Genomic DNA, 23,259 nt, shown 5'->3' with positions numbered 1-23,259 from the left:
AGTGGCTACATAGTGCTCTCTAGATGGAGCTGTGGCTTCAGCCAATACTCAGTGAGATGCAGGAAATGTGTCCTCACCACAGGCTGGAGTGGGAGGAGCAGGACTGTAATGGTATGCTTAGTTTCCAGTCTACACAGCTCAGGATAGCCCCCCTGTTTGGGCACTGCAAAGATTGCCCAAGAAGAAAAAGTGGGAGGAGGAGGGTAGAAGGCCTGGCACTGCATTGCAGATCATCAAATGAGAGGGAGGGAGAGCTGGGATTTCCGGAGGGATGCTGTGTGATTCCCTGTTGTAAGTCTGCAGAATATCAAATATGCCAGGCTAATCACTGCAGTTTAGTGTGTTAGGGTATGAATTTCAATTTGTCTTAATATTACAATTAATGTAATTTTATAATGATTTGTAGTAATATTTTATTGAATCATTTCCCCTCAATTATCCAGAGTAATTACCCTGATTTCTAATGGAACCTTGACTCCTTGGTTGCTTGAGAACCATACATTCTGATCATTATACTCTTCACACCTGGTTAAGTAAAGTGTGAAGCCTTTATTTTTATTTATTTATTTTTCCGTTATTTTACCAGGTAAGTTGACTGAGAACACGTTCTCATTTGCAGCAACGACCTGGGGACAGTTACAGGGGAGAGGAGGGGGATGAATGAGCCAATTGTAAACTGGGGATTATTAGGTGACCGTGATGGTTGAGGGCCAGATTGGGAATTTAGCCAGGACACCGGGGTTAACACCCCTACTCTTACGACAAGTGCCATGGGATCTTTAATGACCTCAGAGAGTCAGGACACCCGTTTAACATCCCATCCGAAAGACGGCACCCTACACAGAGCATATATATACAGTTCATTCGGAAAGTATTCAGACCCCTTGAAACTTTCCACATTTTATGTTGCAGCCTTATTCTAAAATGTATAAATAAAAAAAACGTATTTAAATAAGTATTCAGATCCTTTGCTATGAGACTCAAAATTGAGCTCAGGTGCATTTTCTTTCCATTAATCATCCTTGGGATGTTTCTACAACTTGATTGGAGTCCACCTGTGGTAAATTCAATTGATTGGACAGGATTTGGAAAGGTACACACCTGTCTATATAAGGTCCCACAGTTGACAGTGCATATCAGAGCAAAAACCAAGCCATGAGGTCGAAGGAATTGCCCGTAGAGCTCCGCGACAGGATTGTGTCGAGGCACAGATCTGGGGAAGAGTACCAAAAAATGTCTGCAGCATTGAAGGTCCCCAAGAACACAGTGGCCTCCATCATTCTTAAATGGAAGAAGTTTGTAACCACCAAGACTCTTCCTAGAGCTGGCTGCCCGGCCAAACTGAGCAATCGGGGGAGAAGGGCATTGGTCAGGGAGTTGACCAAGAACCCGATGGTCACTCTGACGGAGCTCCAGAGTTCCTCTGTGGAGATGAGGGAACCTTCCAGAAGGAAAACCATCTCTGCAGCACTCCAATCAGGCCTTTATGATAGAGTGGCCAGATGGAAGCCACTCCTCAGTAAAATGATGACCGCCCGCTTGGAGTTTTCCAAAAGGACTCTCAGACAATGAGAAACAAGATGCTCTGGTCTGATGAAACCAAGCTTGAACTCTTTGGCCTGAATGCCAAGTGTCACGTCTGGAGGAAACCTTGCACCATCCTTATGGTGAAGAATGGTGGTGGCAGCATCATGCTGTGGGGATGTTTTTCAGCAGCAGGAACTGGGAGACTAGTCAAGATGAACAGAGCAAAGTACTGCGAGATCCTTGATGAAACCCTGCTTCAGAGTGCTCAGACCTCAGACTGGGGAGACGGTTCACCTTCCAACAGGACACCGACCCTAAGCACACAGCCAATACAATGCGGGAGTGGCTTCGGGACAAGTCTCTAAATGTCCTTGAGAGGCCCAGCCAGAACCCGGACTTGAACCCGATCAAACATCTCTGGAGAGACCTGAAAATAGCTGCGCAGCGACGCTCCCCATCCAACCTGACAGAGCTTGAGAGGATCTGCAGAGAAGAATGAGAGAAACTCCCCAAATACAGGTGTGCCAAGGTTGTAGCGTCATACCCAAGAACACTCAAGGCTGTAATCCCTGCCAAAGGTGCCTCAACAAAGTACTGAGTAAAGGGTCTGAATGCTTATGTTAATGTGATATTTCCAAAATGTCTAAACTGTTTTTGCTTTGCCATTATGGGGTATTGTGTGTAGATTGATTGAATACATTTAAAGAAAAATATCAATTTTAGCAAAAGGCTGTAACGTAACAAAATGTGGGAAAGTCCAGGGGTCTGAATACTTTCTGAATGCACTGTGTAGTGTAGGTTTGTTACTTATGCTCTGCTGTTGTAGTTGAATGTCTGAGATTAATCAAGTATCTGATGTAAGAGTGCCCAAAGGACCAGAGTATCTCTACAGATCTAATCAGATTAGAGAGGCTATCAGAGAAAACAAACCAATCTAATGACCATGGTTCAAGGGAACTCAAAGCCCCACTTGTACCATACTGAGTGTGCTGTGGGATCTGGTATTCATAGTTGGTTCAGTCCACATAAGTAGCAGATTCACAAACCACAATCCTTGCTGTGTTGCTTTTCAACTAAAGGCTTGCACACATCGCACCGGCTGTGGATCTAGCATTCATCTGCAAATGGTTCAGCGTGCTGTTTTAGGGACCACCCGCAGTAGACGTCAGACTGACGATTCTACATACGCACTCGGTTCGCAAATTACGTTCACCTGTGCCAAGTACTCTCAGCCAGCAAACGCTATTGGTGTGTCTGAGCCCTAAGACATGTTTGGGTGGGTATTTAGAGTGGTTCTAGCCTAGAGTTACATATAGCTGTAGACAGTATATTATAAATTGAGTGTACAAAACAGGAACACCTTCCAAATATTGAGTTGTACCCCCTTTTGCCCTCAGAACAGCCTCAATTCGTCAGGGCATGGACCTGCAAGGTGTCAAGCGTTCCACAGGGATGCTGGCACATGTTGACTCCAATGCTTCCCACAGTTGTCAAGTTGGCTGGATGTCCTTTGGGTGGTGGACCATTCTTGATTCACACGGGAAACTGTTGAGTGTGGTGCTATAGGCCAAATAAGAGCTTTATAAGAGCTAATTTCAGTAGCAAACCTCCTTGGTGCTCACAGTAACGAATGAGACTTGAAATAAATGATAATCTAGTGTTTACAAGGTTATCTAGGGAAGTTATTGTAAAGGGAAATCATTTTCCACTTGTGGTTGAATGTATTTATAAGTCCTACCAAATTCAAAAATGAATCCAAAGTACAAAATAATTTAATATGAACATTATACACTTTTTACAAATACTCATCTTTGTGACAGTATGTGAATAGAATAATATGTACAGTGCCTTTAGAAAGTATTCATACACCTATAATTTTCCACATTTTGTTAAAGTGGGATTAAAATGGATTTCATTGTAATTTTTTTGTCAACAATATACAAAAAATGCTCTTAAGTATAAGAAAAATTCTAACATTTGTGAATAAAGATGAAACACATATCTTGATTTGATAAGTATTCAACCACCAGTCAATACATATTGAGAGCTTCAAGTTCCTTGGTGTCCACATCACCAACAAACTATCATGGTCCAAACACACCAAGACAGTCGTGAAGAGGACACGACAAAGCCTATACCCCCTCAGGAGACTGAAAAGATTTGGCATGGGTCCTCAGATCCTCAAAAAGTTCTACAGCTGCACCATCGAGAGCATCCTGACTGGTTGCATCACTACCTGGTATGGCAACTGCTCGGCCTCCGACCACAAGGCACTACAGAGGGTAGTGCGTACGGCCCAATACATCACTGGGGCCAAGCTTCCTACAATTCAGGACCTCTCTAGCAGGCGGTGTCAGAAGGAAGGCCCTAAAAATTGTCACAGACTCCAGCCACCTTAGTCATAGACTGTTCTCTCTGCTACCGCACGGCAAGCGGTACCGGAGCGCCAAGTCTAGGTCCAAAAGGCTTCTTAACAGCTTCTACCCCCAAGCCATAAGACTCCTGAACAGCAAATCAAATTGTTACCTCCAGACCATATTTGCATTGCGCCACCCCCCCCCCCCCCCCCCCCCTCTGTTACGCTGCTGCTACTCTGTTTATTATCTATAGAAGTCACTAAATCTACCTACATGTACATATTACCTCGACTAACCTGTGCCCTCGCACTTTGTCTCTGTACTGGTACCCCTGTATATAGCTTCACTACTGTTATTTAACTGCTGCTCTTTAATTATTTGTCATAAAAAAATGTACTTATCTATTTTTACATAACTGCATTGTTGGTTAAGGGCTTGTAATAAGCATTTCACTGTAAGGTCTACCTACACCTGTTGTATTCCACATACAATTTGATTTGATGTTAGAATCACAATTTTGGCAGCGATTACAGCAGTGAGTATTTCTGGGTAAGTCTCTCAGAGCTGTCTACACCTGGATTGTGCAATTTCCCATGTATTATTTTCAAAAATGTTCAAGCTCTGTCAAATTGGTTGTTGATTATTGCTAGACAACCATGTTCAGGTCTTGCCATAGATTTTTCAAGCAGATTTAAGTCAAAACTGTAAATTGGCCACTCAGGAACATTCACTGTCTTCTTGGTAAGCAACTCCACTGTAGATTTGGCCTTGTGGATTAGGTTATTGTCCTGCTGAAAGGTGAATTCATCTCCCCGTGTCTGGTGGAAAGCAGACTGAACCAGGTTTTCCTCTAGAATTTTGCCTGTGCTTAGCTCCTTCCATTTATTTCTTGTTCTGAAAAATTCCCCAGTCCTTAACGATTACATGCATACCCATAACACGATGCAGCCACCACTATGCTTGAAAATATGTAGAGTGCTACTCAGTAACGCTTTGTATTCAGGACAAAATTAGCCACATTTTTTGCAGTATTACTTTTGCAATATTTACTTAACTGCATGTTTTGGAATGTTTTTTTCCTTCTGTGCAGGCTTTTGTCTTCACTTTGTAGTTATTCCACAGTAATAACCTAATTGACAATGTTGTTGATCCATTCTCTGTTGTTTTCTCCTATCACAGCCATTAAACTCTAACTGTTTTCAAGTCACCATTGGCCTCATGGTGAAATCCCTGAGTGGTTTCCTTCCTCTCCGGCAACTGAGTTAGGAAGGACGCCTGTATCTTTATAGTGACTGGGTGTGTTGATACAACATACAAAATGTAATTAATAACTTGACCATGCTCAAAGGGATATTCATTGTCTTTTTTTTTTTTACCCATCTACCAATAGGTACCCTTTGCAAGGCATTGCCAAACCTCCCCCTTCTTTGTGGTTGAAATTTACAGCTTCAACTGAGGGATCTTACAGATAATTGTATGTGTGGGGTACGGAGGTAGTCCTTCAAAAATCATGTTTAAAAACTATTATTGAATACAGTGACTTAAGCACATTTTTACTCCTGAACTTTTTTGGGCTTGCCATAACAAAGGGGTTGAATACTTATTGACTCAAGACATTTAAGCTTTTCATTTTTGTAAACATGTCTAAAAACATAATTCCATAATTTGTGTGTAGACCAGTGACTTAAAAATCTAAATATAATACATTTTAAATTCAGGCTGTAACACAACAAAATATGTAAAAAGGCAAGGGGTATGAAAACTTTCCTTACTATTCATTATTAGTCCTTACAATTCATTATTAGTATTCCTCCAAATCTGAAATTCTAGAACGGTGCATACATTGTTATTACAGTTTTAAGGTCAAGTACAAACATTGTGTTGCAATCATGTGCACAACAAACAAGGCTGCAGGAACGACATAGAAGATTCAAAGCCAGGGTTAAATATGAGTTGAATCCAATTTGTTTTCTAATTTAAATTATTGGTGTTAATCCATGATTAATAAATGTGTGGAAAGGGAGTGTCAAGGGCCAGCATTGGGAGATACTGATTCATTTTCAATGTCTTTTTATAATTGCTCAAGGAAAATACAAATTCAGATGCAGTTCTCATGCATTGACTACAACGTTTCTTTAAATGGCAAAAGTGCAACTTCCTTATACATTATATGCAAAATGATTAGCACCCTTGATAAAGATAAGCAAAAAAGACTGTATACAGTGCATTCGGAAACTATTCAGACTCCTTGACTTTTTTCACATTTTGTTACAGCCTTATTATACAATGGATTAAATACCCCATAATTACAAAGCAAAACGTTTTATTTTTTTTTTATCTTGGAAAATATCTTGTGTAAATAAGGTATGTTTTTTTAATTTAAGTATTCAGACCTTTTGCTATTAGACTCAATTGAGCTCAGGTGCATCCTGTTCCCATTGATCACCCTTGAGATGTTTCTACAACTTGATTGGTGTCCACCTGGTGGTAAATTCAATTGATTGGACATGATTTGAAAAGGCACCCTTCTGTCTATATATAAGGTCCCACAGTTGACAGTGCATGTCAGAGCAAAAATCAAGCCATGAGGTCGAAGAAATTTTCTGTAGTGCTCAGAGACAGGATTGTGTCGAGGCACAGATCTGGGGAAGGGTACAAAAACATTTCTGCAGCATTGAAGCTGCAGAAATTAACACGGTGGCCTCCATCATTCTTAAATGGAAGAAGTTTAGAATCCCCAAGACTCTTCCTAGAGCTGGCCGCCCGGCCAAACTGAGCAATTGGGGGAGAAGGGCGTTGGTCAGGGAGGTGACCAAGAACCCGATGGTCACTCTGACGGAGCTCCAGAGTTCCTCTGTAGAGACTCCACCAATCAGGCCTTTTATGGTAGTGGCCAGACGGAAGCCACTCCTCCAGTAAAAGGTACATGACAGGCCGCTTGGAGTTTTGCCAAAAGGCACCTAAAGGACTCTCAGACCATGAGAAACAAGATTCTCTGGTCTGATGAAACCAAGCTTGAACTCTTTGGCCGAATGCCCAAGTGTCACATCTGGAGGAAACCTGGCACCATCCCTATGGTGAAGCATGGTGGTGGCAGCATCATGTTGTGGGGATGTTTTTCAGCGGCAGGGACTGGGAGACTAGTCAGGATCGAGGCAAAGATGAACGGAGCAAAGTACAGAGATCCTTAATGAAAACCTGCTCCAGAGCACTCGGGACCTCAGACTGGGGCGAAGGTTCACCTTCCAACAGGACAACGACCTTAAGCACACAGCCAAGACAATGCAGGAATGGCTTCGTGACAAGTCTCTGAATGCCCAGTCTGAGCCCGGACCAATCTAACATCTCGGGAGAGACCTGAAAATAGCTGTGCAGTGGTGCTCCCCATCCAACCTGACAGATCTTGAGAGAATCTGCAGAGAAAAATGGGAGAAACTCCCTAAATACAGGTGTGCCAAGCTTGTAGCATTATACCCAAGAAGACTCAAGGCTGTAATCGCTGCAAAAGGCGCTTCAACAAAGTACTGCGTAAAGGGTCTGAATACTTATGTAAATGTGATATTTCAGTTGTTGTTTATACATTTGCAAACATTTCTAAAAACCTGTTTCTGCTTTGTCATTATGGGGTATTGTGTGTAGATTGATGAGGGAAAAAAACAATTGAATCAATTTTAAAATAAGGTTGTAATAATGTAATGAAATGTGGAAAAAGTTTCCGAACGCACTGTAAGTACAAATGCTGAGCTATATTGTATGCTCAAATACAATTGCTCAGCGAAAAAAATATATCTCAAAAAGTTTAATGGCACCCCTACAGATTCTTATGAAAACGAACAATCTGCATTAACATTCTACTTTTTAAAATTCATCTCACCTTAAATAACTGTATTGTGGTCTTCCATGGCTCCCTGATTTACTGGGGTATAAAAATTAGGTAACACGCATGTAAATTTATCATCCATCACCATGGGAAAAGGCGAAGAACTCACAATGAAAAGAGATGGTTGTTGACCTTCATAAATTAGGCAACGGGTACAAAAAAATGACCACTTACCACTATTATGCCAACAATTAGGAGGTTTAAAACTTCTGGAACAGTGGTAAACCTGCCTGATATTGGACGTATGTTTATCTTGTCCCCACAGTAAAGAAGATGGTTTGGGATGTAAAGAAAAATCTAAGAGACAAATTTGGAGAATTACAGAACATCTTCGGGTCACCAAGTAAAACTTTAAATCTATAATTAGACGCCATGCCAATAGGCATTTTGGAAGGGTTGCCAGAAAAACTTAATTGAGAGCAACCCACAAGGGAAACGCTTGGGAGTTTGCATTGGCACTTAGATTGGAACCTGAGCATGGTCAGATGACATAAGTAGAGCTCTTTGGCCATGCACAGGAGTGGTGGGTTTGGCATCAAAAGAAGAATGCATATGCAGAAAATAACCTCATACCTACTTTATGGTGGTGGATCTTTTGATGTTATGAGATATTTTGCTTCCACTGGTCCTGGGGCCCTTAATGTCAACGGCATCATGAACTTTACCAAGTACTAGGGTATTTTATCCCAAAAACCTGGTTGCCTCTGCCAAGAGGATGAAACTTGGCCGCAAGTTGCTCTTCCAGCAAGACAATAACCCCAAGCGCATATCAAAATACACAAAGGAAATTGTTAATTGACCACAACATCTATATTTTGCAATGGCCAACTGTCTATGGACTTGAACCCCAATGAAAACCTGTAGTTTGAATTGAAGACGGCAGTCCATAAGCGCAGACAAAGGATATCAAGCATCTGGAAAAATTCCGTATGGAGGAATGGTCTAAGATCCCTCCCAATGTGTTCTCCAATCTCATAAAACATTTCAGAAAAGGCTCAGTGCCATTATCCTCGCAAGGGGGAGGGTGCCAGAGTATTAAAAACAGGGGTGCCAATCATTTTGACCCCTATCTTTTTTTTTGAGAAAACAATTATTTCTTGTCAAACAAAATCTCTTTCTCTGAGCAATTTTATTAGTATAAAATATATAATTTTCCCAAATTTTGTTTGGCATACAATAGATCTCATTATGTATTATTTATTTTTCCTCATCTTTATCAAGGGTTCCAATAATTCTGGACCTGTCTGTACAAGTATCTAATTTTACTCCTTTAACATTGCAATACAAATGCTACAGACACAATATAAATGGCAATACTTTGCATATTATATCAACAGTGATGCCCAGAAATACACAAAGGTTTCATAGTCGAGATTGACTTCTTCCCATGCCAATTTAGGATGGACGTTGGTTGAAAAGGTGCCATGGTTTCCACCATACATTGAAAGTTCACAATCATGATTTTCCCCTCATTTTAATACAAAGAGAGAGCAATGGCGTAAATAACAAACCACACTGCTTTCAAGGTATTTTTGTGTACATTTGTGTGACTAAACAAGTTTACAGTTGTTGCCAATGCGTGCTTTGAGCTAGCATAGCAACATTTGTTTGGTTGTTGACTGGACAAAACCAAATAACATAACGGTTGGATGGGGTGAAAACGCCTACTTTAGAAATGACTCAAACATGTATTTTTGGTGTAACTTAAATTTTGCAACATACCGTATTATAATGACCAAACATGTTATCATGCGAGGACATTTAACACACACACAAATTCTAAATATCCAGCTTTCCCACTGAAATTATACCACACATGGTACACTTTCATATTGTGCAACTGTGCTCATGTACTGTACATGCTGTATTGGGCAGTGATGGATATCCAACATAACAATCTATCATTATTTACAAGATTGTACTTTATCCCAGTAATGCATTAACCTTTGACAAACTATAATGAAAGCAAATCCATTCATGGACAATGTCATTTTAGATATGTGCATCTTCGCTGTTGCTCTAGTGTTCATGTTATCATGGCCACATCACCCCCTGCAAAGTGAAGTGCTTTGAGACCTGGTGAAAAACTATATAAATGCAATAAAATATTATTGCTAATTTCAATTGGGTGCACAGATTTGATGAAAACCTCCTGAAGGTTTTAGTCATTTTACCATGAGAAATGTGTGACCAAGTTAAAACTAAAACGAGTCCAATTGAAAAGAAATTCGACAACAAATGCGTTATTTATGCTGTTTACAGTTTGAACCCCTACAAAAGGAGATCCATGGAATATCACACAGTATGTGCCTCAAGGTGCAGAGATAATCCAGATGTGCATCTTTTTATCCAGATTACCCTTATATCTAATAATAATAATAAAAGGGTAAGAAAATCCCTCATTACTCACTGTACTAATTTGGGAACATCTTATTGCCCAAGTCTTCACAAAACCTCTCTCAGATTTTTGCAATACCTCAGCCAGCTCCTGGATGAACTCTAGGATGTATTCACTTCATGTCCCATAGACCAATGTTTCACAACTCCAGTTTGAGTACCGCCAACAGCACACATTTTTGGTGTAGCACCAGACAAACTCACCTGATTCAACTCATTGAGGGCTTGATAATTAACAAGTTGAATCAGGTGTGCTTGTCCGGGGCTACAACAAAAAATGTGTACTGTTGGGAGTAATCAGGGACTGGAGTTGAGAAACACTGCATAGACTGCCAAAATATGCAGTGTCAAGATTGTGAGAAGCTGTCGTCCTTATCGGAATCGGGGGATGCCGGTCGTGACATCTCAAAGAAACTGGATGAGCGAGAGGCCTTTTTCGAACTAGAGGCCTTTTTCGATTTTAGCAGTTGAAGCATCTCGGCCAGCTGTGCCTCCACCACCGCCATGCGGCCATTAAGAGACCCAATGTCTCCCCTAAGTTCCTGCTTCAGCTCCAGGAAAGAGGCGTGCATGGTCTGTACGGGTATAGGACAGACAACCAGCTTCCCTTCTGACTGCACAGGGCTCCGGTCCTGCGGAGTCCGGGCATCACCCACGTTATCTAAGCGCAGGTCGCTCTTYGTAATACCGCTGTCACAAGAGTCCGTCTTCTTGAGAGACATCTCGTTATGGGACTTAGTCCTGTCCGGCAAGGTCTCCATGGACTCGGCCTTAGAAACGCTGCTCCATGACTCTGCTTTCACAACGGATTCCTTGAAACGACCCCAGCCTTTTTTGGTCTTTGGCGCAGGCTCTGCGGACTTGCAGCCTACGAGGTTGCCATTTTGGATGGCCGGGGCATGAAGCATGACTCGGCTAGAGGGCCTGGAGGACAAAGATGACAATGTGGACTGGGCTGTGGGAGTGGCAGGGCTCTCGGTCACCATGATGATGCTGGTGGAGGCGAGGGCCTCGTGGATCTTGGTTTGCTCCAGGTGGATGGTGCCCTTCTCCACATCTGGTGGCTCCCCCTGACTAGCTCGCTCTGCTGCTAGTCGCGCCTCCCTCTGCTGCCGGAAGCGCTGGAAGAGGCGACGGACGGGGTGGTCCGGAGGAAGGTTCAGAGGGGCCTCATTATTCCTCTTGAGCATCTCCTCTTCCTCACGTTTCACATCGCTGATCTTCCGGAACACTATCTGTAACAAGAAATCAGAACATCAGGTTGGGATCAAGCCCATCTTAAATTCTTTGGGTCCAAAGAGATGTAATAACATTACATCTACTCAATGCAATACCCTTTAAGTATTTTCACTTTAAGTATTTCTTTGGACACTTATGACTTAAACCAGGGCTGCCCAACCCTCTTCCTGGAGATCCACCGTCCTGTGGGTTTTCAGTCCATCCCTAATTTAACACACCTGATTCTACTAATTAGCTGCTCAACAAGACCTTAACTAGCTGAATCAGATATGCTAAATTAGGGTTGGACTGAAAACCTACAGGACAGTAGATCTCCAGGAAGAGGGTTGGGCAGCCCTGACTTAAACGTTTATAAACTGAAGGAAAATAGCATAATGTCTCTCAGCCTCCAAACATACACTACATGACCAAAAGTATTCTCGTCGAACATCTCATTCCAAAATCATGGGCATTAATATGGATTTGGTCCCCCTTTGCTGCTATAACAGCCTCCACTCTTTTGGGAAGGCTTTCCACTAGTCGTTGGAACATTGCTGCGGGGACTTGCTTCAATTCAGCCACACGAGCCTTAGTGAGGTCGGGCACTGATGTTGGGCGATTAGGACTGGCTCACAGTCGGCGTTCCAAAGTTTGATGTGGTCTGTGCAGGCCAGTCAAGTTCTTCCACATCGATCTCGACAAACCATTTCTGTATGGACCTCGCTTTGTGCACAGGGGCATTGTCATGCTGAAACAGGAAGGGGCCTTCCCCAAACTGTTGCCACAAAGTTGGAAGATAGATGAGGGGCAATCAATTCACATTCATCTTCAGAGTTCGTTCTGTTAGGTGACCTAAACTGGGATATGCTTAACACCCCGGCAGTCCTACAATCTAAGCTGGATGCCCTCAATCTCACACAAATTATCAAGGAACCCACCAGGTACAACCCAAAATCCGTAAACATGGTCTTACTCATAGATATCATCCTGACCAACTTGCCCTCCAAATACACCTCTGCTGTTTTCAATCAGGATCTCATCGATCACTGCCTCATTGCCTGCATCTGCTATGGATCCGAGGTCAAACGACCACCCCTCATCACTGTCAAACTCTCCCTAAAACACTTCTGCGAGCAGGCCTTTCTAATCGACCTGGCCACGGTATCCTGAAAGGATATTGACCTCATCCCGTCATTCGAGGATGCCTGGTCGTTCTTTAAAAGTAATTTCTTCACCATCTTAAATAAGCATGCCCCTTTCAAAAAATGTAGAACTAAGAACAGATATAGCCCTTGGTTCACTCCAGACCTGACTGCCCTCGACCAGCACAAAAACATTCTGTGGCGGACTGCAATAGCATCGAATAGTCCCCAAGATATGCAACTGTTCAGGGAAGTCAGGAACCAATACACACAGTCAATCAGAAAAGCAAAAGCTAGCTTTTTCAAACAGAAATTTGCATCCTGTAGCTCTAACTCCAAAATGTTTTGGGACACTGTAAAGTCCATGGAGAACAAGAGCACCTCCTCACAGCTGCCCACTGCACTAAGGCTAGGTAACACTGTCACCACTGATAAATCCACGATAATCGAGAATTTCTCTACGGCTGGCCATGCTTTCCTCCTGGCTACCTCAACCCCGGCCAACAGCTCCGCACCCCCGGCAGCTACTTGCCCAAGCCTCCCCAACTTATCCTTCACCCAAATCCAGATAGCAGATGTTCTGAAAGAGCTGCAAAACCTGTACCCGTACAAATCAGTTGGGCTAGACAATCTGGACCCGCACTTTCTAAAATTATCAGCCGCCATTGTTGCAACCCCTATTATCAGTCTGTTCAACCTCTCTTTCGTATTGTCCGAGATCCTTAAAGATTGGAAAGCTGCCGCGGTTATCCCCCTCTTCAAAGGGGGTGACATTCTATACCCAAACTGTTATAGACCTATATCCATCCTGCCCTGCCTTTCTAAAGTCTTCGAAAGCTAAGTTAACAAACAGATCACTGACCATTTCGAATCCCACCGTACCTTCTCCGCTGTGCAATCCGATTTCCGAGCTGGTCACGGGTGCACCTCAGCCACGCTCAAGGTACTAAACGATATCATAACCGCCATCGATAAAAGATTGTACTGTTCAGCCGTCTTCATTGACCTGGCCAAGGCTTTCGACTGTCAATCACCGCATTCTTATCGGCAGACTCAACAGCCTTGGTTTCTCAAATGACTGCCTCGCCTCGTTCACCAACTACTTCTTAGACAGAGTTCAGTGTGTCAAATCGGAGGGCCTGTTGTCCGGACCTCTGGCAGTCCCTATGGGGGTACCACAAGGTTCAATTCTCGGGCCGACTCTTTCCTCCGTATATATCAACGATGTCGCTCTTGCTGCGGGTGATTCCCTGATCCACCTCTAGGCAGACGACACCATTCTGTATACATCTGGCCCTTCTTTGGACACTGTGTTAACAAACCTTCAAACAAGCTTCATGCCATACAACTCTCCTTCCGTGGCCTCCAACTGCTCTTAAACGCTAGTAAAACTAAATGCATGCTCTTCAACCGTTCGCTGCCCACACCCGCCCGCCCGCCCAACTAGCATCACTACTCTGGACGGTTCTGACTTAGAATATGTGGACAACTACAAATACCTAGGTGTCTGGCTAGACTGTAAACTCTCCTTCCAGACTCATATTAAACATCTCCAATCCAAAATAAAATCTAGAATCGGCTTTCTATTCTGCAACAAAGCCTCCTTCACTCACGCCGCCAAACATACCCTAGTAAAACTGACTATCCTAACGATCCTCGACGAATGTCATTTACAAAATAGCCTCCAACACTCTACTCAGCAAACTGGATGCAGTCTATCACAGTGCCATCTGTTTTGTCACCAAAGCCCCATATACCACCCACCACTGCTACCTGTATGCTCTAATCGGCTGGCCCTCGCTACATATTCGTCGACAGACCCACTGGCTCCAAGTCATCTATAAGTCTTTGCTAGGTAAGGCTCCACCTTATCTCAGCTCACTGGTCACGATAACACCCACCCGTGGCACGCGCTCCAGAAGGTATATCTCACTGGTCATCCCTAAAGCCAACCCCTCCTTTGGCCGCCTTTCCTTCCAGTTCTCAATGACTGGAACGAATTGCAAAAATCGCTGAAGCTGGAGACTTATATTTCCCTCACTAACTTTAAACATCAGCTACCCGAGCAGCTAACCGATCGCTGCAGCTGTACATAGCCCATCTGTTAATAGCCCATCCAATCTACCTACCTCATCCCCATATTGTTTTTATTTACTTTTCTGCTCTTTTGTACACCAGTATTTCTACTTGCACATTATAATCTGCACATCTATCACCCCAGTGTTAATTTTGCTAAATTGTAATTCTTTGCTACTATAGCCTATTTATTGCCTTACCACCTCACGCCATTTGCACACACTGTATAGAGACTATTTTTGTTCCTATTATGTTATTGACTGTACGCTTGTTTATTCCATGTGTAACTCTGTTGTTGTTTGTGTCGCACTGCTTTACTTTATCTTGGCCAGGTCGAAGTTGTAAATGAGAACTTGTTCTCAACTAGCCTACCTGGTTAAATAAAGAATAAATAAATAAATAAAAGCACAGAATGATCTAGAATGTAATTGTATGCTGTAGCTTTAAGATTTCCCTTTTTTTACTGGAACCTAAAGGGCCTACCCCGAACCACGAAAAACAGCCCCATTTTTCTATGTTATTCGACATGGAGGGTCAGATGGTGGTGATGTCCTAAGAAAGAGGCACAGTAATTCTTTCATGAAGCAAAAGTGTTGGAACAATAAAGTGTTGGCATTTGGGAATAGTTAATGCCTCATAGGGGAAGTTGGCACTGACTAACCAGGTTTGAGTGTAATTCAAAGAGAGAGTTTGGAAGTGTTAATGTTTAATTAGATAAAATGTAGGTAATATTTTGCAACATCATTACTATAAATATGTAGAACTGGCACGTTAGCGTCGAGGACACAACCGTTCACTGCCCTAAAAATATCAGTGCGGGTTTTGTTTGTCTCATTTATTTAATTATTACATTTTGAATTGCCAGCTGGAAGCTCACGGGAAAAAGAAGTCTGCATTGTGTTTATGTACCACAGTGGTCTTTATTTAGCTGCACTCAGCACAAACACAAAGCAGTAGCGACAAAAAGTAAAGCAGCTTCCCCTCACCATAGTTATATATCAAGGCAGTGGAAATGCAAGGTGTGGCCCCTTTTAAAATGGATGAATATATTGAACCACATTGAAATCATGGCAGGTGACACATAAAACAATATAAACACATAAATAAGTATTGTTGGGGAGAGGAAACATAATCAAAAGGACAAATCTTATATCGGTCTGCTAATACAAGACTATTAAAGGCCCAGTCGACTAGTTTTGTAAAAAAAATTATATATAATAATAAAGATTTTAAGGGGTGCTGCAGCACCCTCAGCGCCCCTGCTTCCTGCGGCTATGAGAGTGAAGTAGGTGAGGTTAACATTGACCCAATGCCTATCTAAATGCTTTAAGCAATGCTTTTTTCAAACTTGCACTGGTCACAATGAAAACCCAACATCTTTCCGTCTCAAAGCCTGCAAATGCATCTTTAGCTGTCCATTCAAACAGCGGCTGTCTATGACTAATACACATTCAGACTCTTCTCCAAAGGCTGCTCCAAAAGGCAGACTATCCCACAGTGCAAATTACATTTGTGTATTCATAAAGCACAATGCCCTGAACAGCCAATCAGATCTTTTGTATTTTCGGCAGACCAGAGAGCTGAGAATTGCTTGACCTGAGGAAGGATTCAGTATGGCTAAAAAGTAGTGCTGAGCGATTAACCAACGTCGGTTCAATTATTTTAATTCCATTTCATTTTTTTTTCTTTCTGTGAGCTCAATGTGCACATTGCACAGTTTCTCTAGAGATAAATTATATCTAGCCAGAACTGTGCAATGGCAGTAGGGAGTTATAGTTTCCAACAGGCCAATATTTGAAAATAATAAATTGGCAAATATTGTACAATCCAGGTGTGCAAAGCTCTGCCAAAGGTGATTCTAACATATTGACCCAGGGGTGTGAATACTTATGGAAATTAGATTTATGTATTTCATTTTCAATAAATTTGCTAAACATGTTTTCACTTTGTCATTATGGGTTATTGTCTGTAGATGGGTGAGAAATCAATGTGATAAATGTTGAATTAAGGCTGTAACACAACATTTGGAAAAGGTCAAAGGGTATGAATATTTTCTGAAGGCACTGTATCTACCTCTCCAGTATCCCTACACATGTATTGGAACTGACCCAGTATATAGCTAGCTTACATCTCATGTTCTTATTTTTATTTTGTGTATATTCATGTTATTTTAGTACTACATTGATATTGATTACTTAACTTTTATTTTAAGTAGCTTTTATCTTCATGACGATCTTCATCCATAACCGTGCGGTTATACGGTAATTATGCCAACACTACAGCTGAAGTGTTACACCTCCAGCATCTTCAGAAAATTACAGTAATACAGTTACTCACCTGTAATATGCCATCTACTCATGGCTACAAGAAGTCGCCGCATTGCCCATAACTGTCTCCATCTTTATCTGTCTCTAGGAATGTGGCAGATTCATTCAGTTAATATTAATTTGTTCACGACCATGAGACTATTTGAGATGCAGTATGGCTAACAATCAAACGTGTCCATCAATCTGTGTCTTGTGTTAGTAATAAGACCTTTCTCAGATCATGATTAAATGTGGTGATGCAGACTGCAGAGGCTTTCCCAGAATCATTCTGGCATTAACCATGTAATCAATATCTTTATTACCCTAGTCGTGGGGTTTTCATTTAGTCATTTCATCTGGTGAAATTGAATCGTGACAATGGATTAATATGTGGGTCAGGGGAATTTTTAAAGTTCTTGGTGGTCGTATAACAAAACATAGATGAAGAACAAGAGAGTAGTTAGTACATAATGCTTTAGAGTGGATTATTGTAGCTAGTTTAGTTTAATGTTATATGAAATAGCTGGTCATGAAATCATATAGATCACTGTGTTATTAGGAAATACAGCACAAATACTGTAGTATTATCACATTATTGTATTAGACTTAGATTAGATTTAGACCTGTATCCCAGACCTGTATCCCACATTTCTCACAAGATCAGTAATATGGGCTGAAACTTGTCCAGCAACGTTCCCATAAGGTTTCTTAATACAGATATCTTCGATTGGTGAAAAAGACATGAGATCCTTATAGAGTAGAGGGATTTATTTTTGTGAATCCAGATGTGTAATGTAAAAAGATCTGTCCGGTGAAGCGACTGCAGACGATGCAGTATGGGGTATTGCAGGTGGAAGACCAGCATTGTGCCTACTCAAGCGAGTCAGGGTCATTTCTCACACGGGAGATCATTATTGCACAGTGCGGCAGAACGGGTCCCATGCAGCAGGGCTGGGTTTCAGATCGATCAAGGGAAGGGAGAGGCCGTGAGAGGGGCGGAGAGACAACGCAAGGGAAATAAAGAGGAGAAAGAGATAAGAGAGACTGGTGATGACAGACAATACCCACCGAGTGTTTAATCAGCTTAGGGTGGAGAGGTGGTACACATAGGATTCAATGGAGGCTGCTGAGGAGAGGACGGCTCATTATATTGGCTGAACGGAGCGAATGGAATGGCATCAAACCATGTGTTTAATACTATTGCACTGATACTGCTCCAGCCATTACCACGAGACCGTCCTCCCCGAATAAGGTGCTACCAATCTCCTGTGATAGGATTTGTTGGTAAGTTGATAAGTTGGTGTTACTTATCTTGTTAATAGTTATGTACTTTGTAGCAGTAGTAGTCATCGTAGCACCACGTGGAAGTGGTGGTATGTGGTAGTAGGTACTGTATTGTAGTAGTAAAGTATTGCCCAATACTATACAATGAGGGAATATGATTGTAGTGTGCTTTATCCCTTTTGGCTGGCTTCCACCATGCTGTCCTGGCAACATTGCCAGTCTCTGCTTTGACTTTGCCTTTTAAAGGACAACTGTCTGGCATTGGTGGTCAGTATTATGAACCCTGAACTATCTGATCAGCCAGTCAGAGAAGTATGGGCTTACCTATCTAGGGTCTAGTTCTTCTCAAGGTTTTTCTTTTTCTTTACTCCAGTCGCCTTTTGCTCTTTGTGGATTTGAGGCCCATGCTTTTTTTCCCGACCACTTCATTTGTAAAAAGCGATATACACATGAAAATTAATTGATTCAATGACTGATTACGAATTGAAATTCTTGGCACATGGACATTGATCGAACTAGTGACTAATGTCTCTCTGTTGTAACAATATATTCCCAGAGCTCGTGTGTTAATCTATTAATCACTTTTTGTGCAAAGCCCCTTGCTGCTGCACTCAACTGCAATACTGGAGGTCTTTCACACTTCCTGTTTCTAACCTTGACCTTCTGAATTCGGGTACAGAAGGGAATAAAACAAAAACAAAAATCTGTTTAATGGTAAAGCAGAAGAGGATCTGACCATTGCCCTGAAGGAGTCCCCCCCCACTCACCACCTAGGTTACTTCCCCCTTCTGAAATGTCATGTTTTTTTACTTTATGCAAATCTCAAGGGCCTTGGTTTGTGCAATGAGATTTGGAAACAATTAACATCACTAAGGGGCAGCATTTCTAACTTTAGATCTGTGGGTTTGACAAACATTTTCCTGCACGTCTCCCATTCACATCAATGAATGATTCATGTGAAAGTAATGCATGCTTTTCCATACTTGGAATGGGGCCCCAGCTATCTAGATAAAGCATTTATGAATTGTAAACCTTTTACCAGGTAAGTTGATAGAACAGCGAAACGTTACAGGGACGAGGAGTGGGGTTGAATGAGTCATCCATAACTATTTAATTAATATGATGTAACAGTTAAATAAAGGTGATATTAAAGATTCATACATATTTGACATCCATCTTGCAGGCACTGTAAGACAAGAAGTTGAAAGCAGCTCTCTCGTCAAATGTAGAAAATGTACGCACTCACTCTACTGTATGTCGCTTTGGATAAAAGCGTTTGCTAAGTGGCATTTATATATACTATGCATTTTCACTTCTCTCACCTCAGATTATGCTGCAATGTCAATAGTTGCATTGCCATTTACTTTTTTAAACTAGTAATCGACAGCCTTGGAGACTTTTGATCATGTGTCATTTAATTTGGTTTATAAACTGGCTTGAAATTAAGTTTCCAAAATAAATCCAGATTGCATATCTCAGTAGCTCTGCTAAGAGCTCATTTCATTTTGTAAAGATAGATCCATAATGGGTATGTTCTTAATTATTCCCTTTTCACAACCGATCTGAGTAAACCACCCAACAAAAATAAACTACACAAATAGGAAGCTATTTAAATTCTTAGTGAATCTGGTCCAGTCTCTCCAGAGTGTATGGTTCATTCATTAAACATAAACCACGTTTCCAACCACGTTTTTTATGCAAGTAAAGTCATACCGTGTAAAAAATTTTAATAAAAATTAAAATAATTTTAAAAAACGAGCTGTGATGGAAACAGGAAGTTTCGGTAAAATTTTATAAATTGCAACAGATAATTTGTTTGTTTGACATGGTTGGATCTTTTTGTGTTAGTAAAATTAATTATGCGAGAAATGGCTGTGGAAAGGCTTTTATGAGCAAATATTGATATAATAACCATATCAAAGTAAACTTGGAGTCGCGATGACATGGTGTGTGGTCCACCCACTACAACTTAAATGCGATGGAAACACATTAGACATATTTTTATTCGTTACATGAAAACTTAAGTGAAGAGTACATTTTGTGTGCACTACGTCTGTCACGAATATTACCGAAGGTGACTCCCCTTCCCGTTCGGGTGGCACTCGGCGGTCGTCGTCGCCGGTCTACTAGCTGCCACCGATCCCTTTTTCCTTTTCGTTTATGTCTGTCTAATTGTTTTCACCTGGTCCTTGTTGGGTTTTGGAGGTGTACTATTTAGGTTAGTTTCGCCCGCTAGTGTTTGTGCGGGCTTATTTGTGTATTCATGTTGTACGGTCGGAGTGATTCTTTGATTGTGGGATTTCGCTATTCAGCTTTATTTTAAACAAGTGGACTGTGGGTTGTTTTACGCCTGTGTTTTTGCACACCCGTTTGTACGTTTCCTGTTTTCATGCTGTGGAATTAAAGCGTTTTTCCCTGGAATACTTTTGCTCTCTCTGCGCCTGACTCTGCACCCATCATTCACCTGACGTTACAGAAGCCCGCACCACCTGATGGAGTCAGTAGGAGCAGCGACCACCCCCCTCCCCACGATGGAGGAGAGAGTCCTGCATCATACGTCCATCCTACATCGCATTGGTTCGCAATGGATCAGATGATGGAGGAGATGGATCGTTTGGGAGAGGAGTGGTCTCCCTACTACCCCACCTACCTCCCACCAGCAACATTACCATCTCCTCCAGCGGGAGCCGGTGCCAGCGTCCTGCGCATCACGCCTCCGAGGGAGTACGATGGAGCAGCGGCCGTTGCCAGGGATTTCTGCTCCACTTGATCTCTACCTGGCCACCATTCGGCCTGCTCCCTCGGACGAGGAGAGTGTGAGTGTCCTCGTTCCTGCCTGTCGGTAGGGCCTGGAGTGGGCCAACGCCGTATGGAATGGACCCGACTCAGCGAGGGTCACTACCTGGAGTTCACCCGCCGTTTCCGGGCTGTTGTTTTGATCATCCCCCGGAGCAGAGCGCGCGGTGAAGGTTGTCATCTCCGGCAGGGACGAGGACGCGCCAGGATTTTGCACTGGATTTCCGTACTTTGGCTGTGGAGCAGGGTGAACGGACAGGCCCTGATAACCACTACAGGTGTAGCCAAGGAGACGTCCGCAGAGAGCTGGCTTGTCGGGACACTACGCCAGGTTGATGAGCTGATCACATGTCAACCATCTGCTGGCTGCTCGCGGCACGTTCTGAGAGGTCCTGTCAGTTCCACCTCCTCCCCCCCCGCTCCGATTCCTTATGAGCTAGAGGGCTGCGTCTAGGGAGACCGGAGGAGGAGGCTCCTCTGCAACCCATTGGCCGGAGAGGGCAACTGCGGTCGGTGCTGAGGAGTCCATCTGGGATTCGAGAGGCAGCAGAAACACTCCTCCGGTTCACCTCAGGTGAGTCAGCCACCACACTCTCCAAGGCTTCCTGTTGGTCACATGTTTTTTGTTATCTATTTTCTAAGGTTTTTCCCTCTTCCAGCTAGGCGCTAGTTCGATTCAGGCGCAGCGTGGGAATTTTATTGATCGCCGGACTCGCTAAGAGGTTGAGGATGTCGCTCGTTAAGTTAGGGACCCCCCTTCCCCGTGCACGCCTTAGATAGTCGGACCATTCAGGGTCAGGGTGGTTCAGGAGGCCACGATACCTCTGGATATGATGACGCAGGTAATCATTTTAAGGAGGGATTAGTCTGTTCCGATTGATTCACCTGCTTTCCCGGTGGTGTTAGGATTCCCTGCGCGGGCTATTCACAATCCTACGAGGTTCTGGAGGACAGGGACTCTCCAGGGGTGGTCTGATGAGTGTTCAGGCAGGTGTTTAGGTTTTCATCGGTGCGACAACGTGGAGAGTCCAGACAGGTTTCCACCGTCGGCATCACTTCGTCTCTTGTAGCATATGGCCCATTTTCCTCAGTATGCTGCCCTGGATCAGTACAACAATGAAGGCGAGCTCCAAAGTTGATCCCCTTGTCACCCTATCTCCGACAGAGGGGATGCGTGATAAACCTCCAGTTTTCTTAAAACCCCTTTAAAAATCAACTATTGCGAGGGCAGTTCTTCCCCACGGCCAGCCACCGGAGCTGGATCACTGATGTCCCAGGGTGAGGCAGAGCTGTTGCTTATCTGTAGACAGCAAGTGCAAACCATGCAACGTGCCATGCTCCTAGGGATCAGAGGAGCTATACAGTGTCGTCTACAGGCCTCGCATCGATCTGGGCCACCCGGCTCTACCTTCCTCGAGGTTTCTCTCTTTTTGATGCAGAACAATACAAGCTAACGTCCTGGTGGTTTACGTCCGTGGTATTGATTATCGAGGTCTAAATTCCATCACTGTGGGTTTTAAGTCTAACCCCAGTATTCCTCTCATCAGCCGTCAGCACTCGCCAGGCTTGCCGTTAGGATTACATAGTGTTTCAGCAGGACGTCTCGATTGACGCCATTCACGAAAATTGGACCATGCCACGCTGATCAATAAAAATACAATTTATTACAACGCATGCAAACTAGAAGACTGCAAAAATACAAAGACTATTCCATCTCTGGTCCCACACTGTGGTCTCTCCTTCCTCAACGGGAACAGCGTGAAAGATTAATGGTGAGTGGACATTACACAGCGAGACTTTAAGATGGGAACCACCCTCTCTAGTTGCTCCAGATTATGCAGTACCTTGTCATGCCGTATGTGAGTGTGGTGTTTTCATAGAATGGTCCCAGCCACCATACATAGTACGCTGACGAATCCTTCGTGGATGAGATTCTCAGAGACAGACGCCTGCACGGACAGGGTTGTAGTGTGTATATTGACGACATCTTGATCTACTCCGCTAGCACGCGCCGAGCATGTGATACTCTGGTGCGCAAGGTTTCTTGGGCACTGCTGGGAGCATGACCTGACGTGAAGCAGAGAAATGTGGTTTTCCAAACAGCACGTTTCTCTTCCTGGTTATCGCATTTCCACCTCGGGAGTGTAATGGAGGCATGACCGTCGTTTAAAAGCCGTGCGTTAATTGGGCCGACCTCGACCACGGTAAAGGAGGTGCAGCGTTCTTAGGGTTTGCCCAAGTACTACCGGAGGTTTATCCGGGGTTTGTTCAGGTGC

The 23,259-nt window shown here is 43.1% G+C and overlaps 1 protein-coding gene across 1 annotated transcript in view; it reads right to left on the bottom strand.

Annotated features, from left to right (window-relative positions):
• Positions 1-9,009: 9,009 nt before the first annotated feature.
• Positions 9,010-23,259, bottom strand: part of LOC111960687 (voltage-gated delayed rectifier potassium channel KCNH1-like) — a 61,729-nt gene continuing 47,479 nt past the window's right edge. Inside the window, exon 12 of the mRNA XM_023982834.2 lies at positions 9,010-11,396. Coding sequence (XP_023838602.1) covers positions 10,509-11,396 — 888 coding nt within the window. The 3' untranslated portion in view covers positions 9,010-10,508. The remainder of the gene's footprint in view (positions 11,397-23,259) is intronic.

The sequence above is a fragment of the Salvelinus sp. IW2-2015 genome, linkage group LG1 (genome assembly GCF_002910315.2).
Source record: "Salvelinus sp. IW2-2015 linkage group LG1, ASM291031v2, whole genome shotgun sequence".
Lineage (NCBI taxonomy): Eukaryota > Metazoa > Chordata > Actinopteri > Salmoniformes > Salmonidae > Salvelinus > Salvelinus sp. IW2-2015.
Note: the sequence above shows the minus strand (reverse complement) of the source record. Positions and strands in the feature narration are given on the sequence as shown.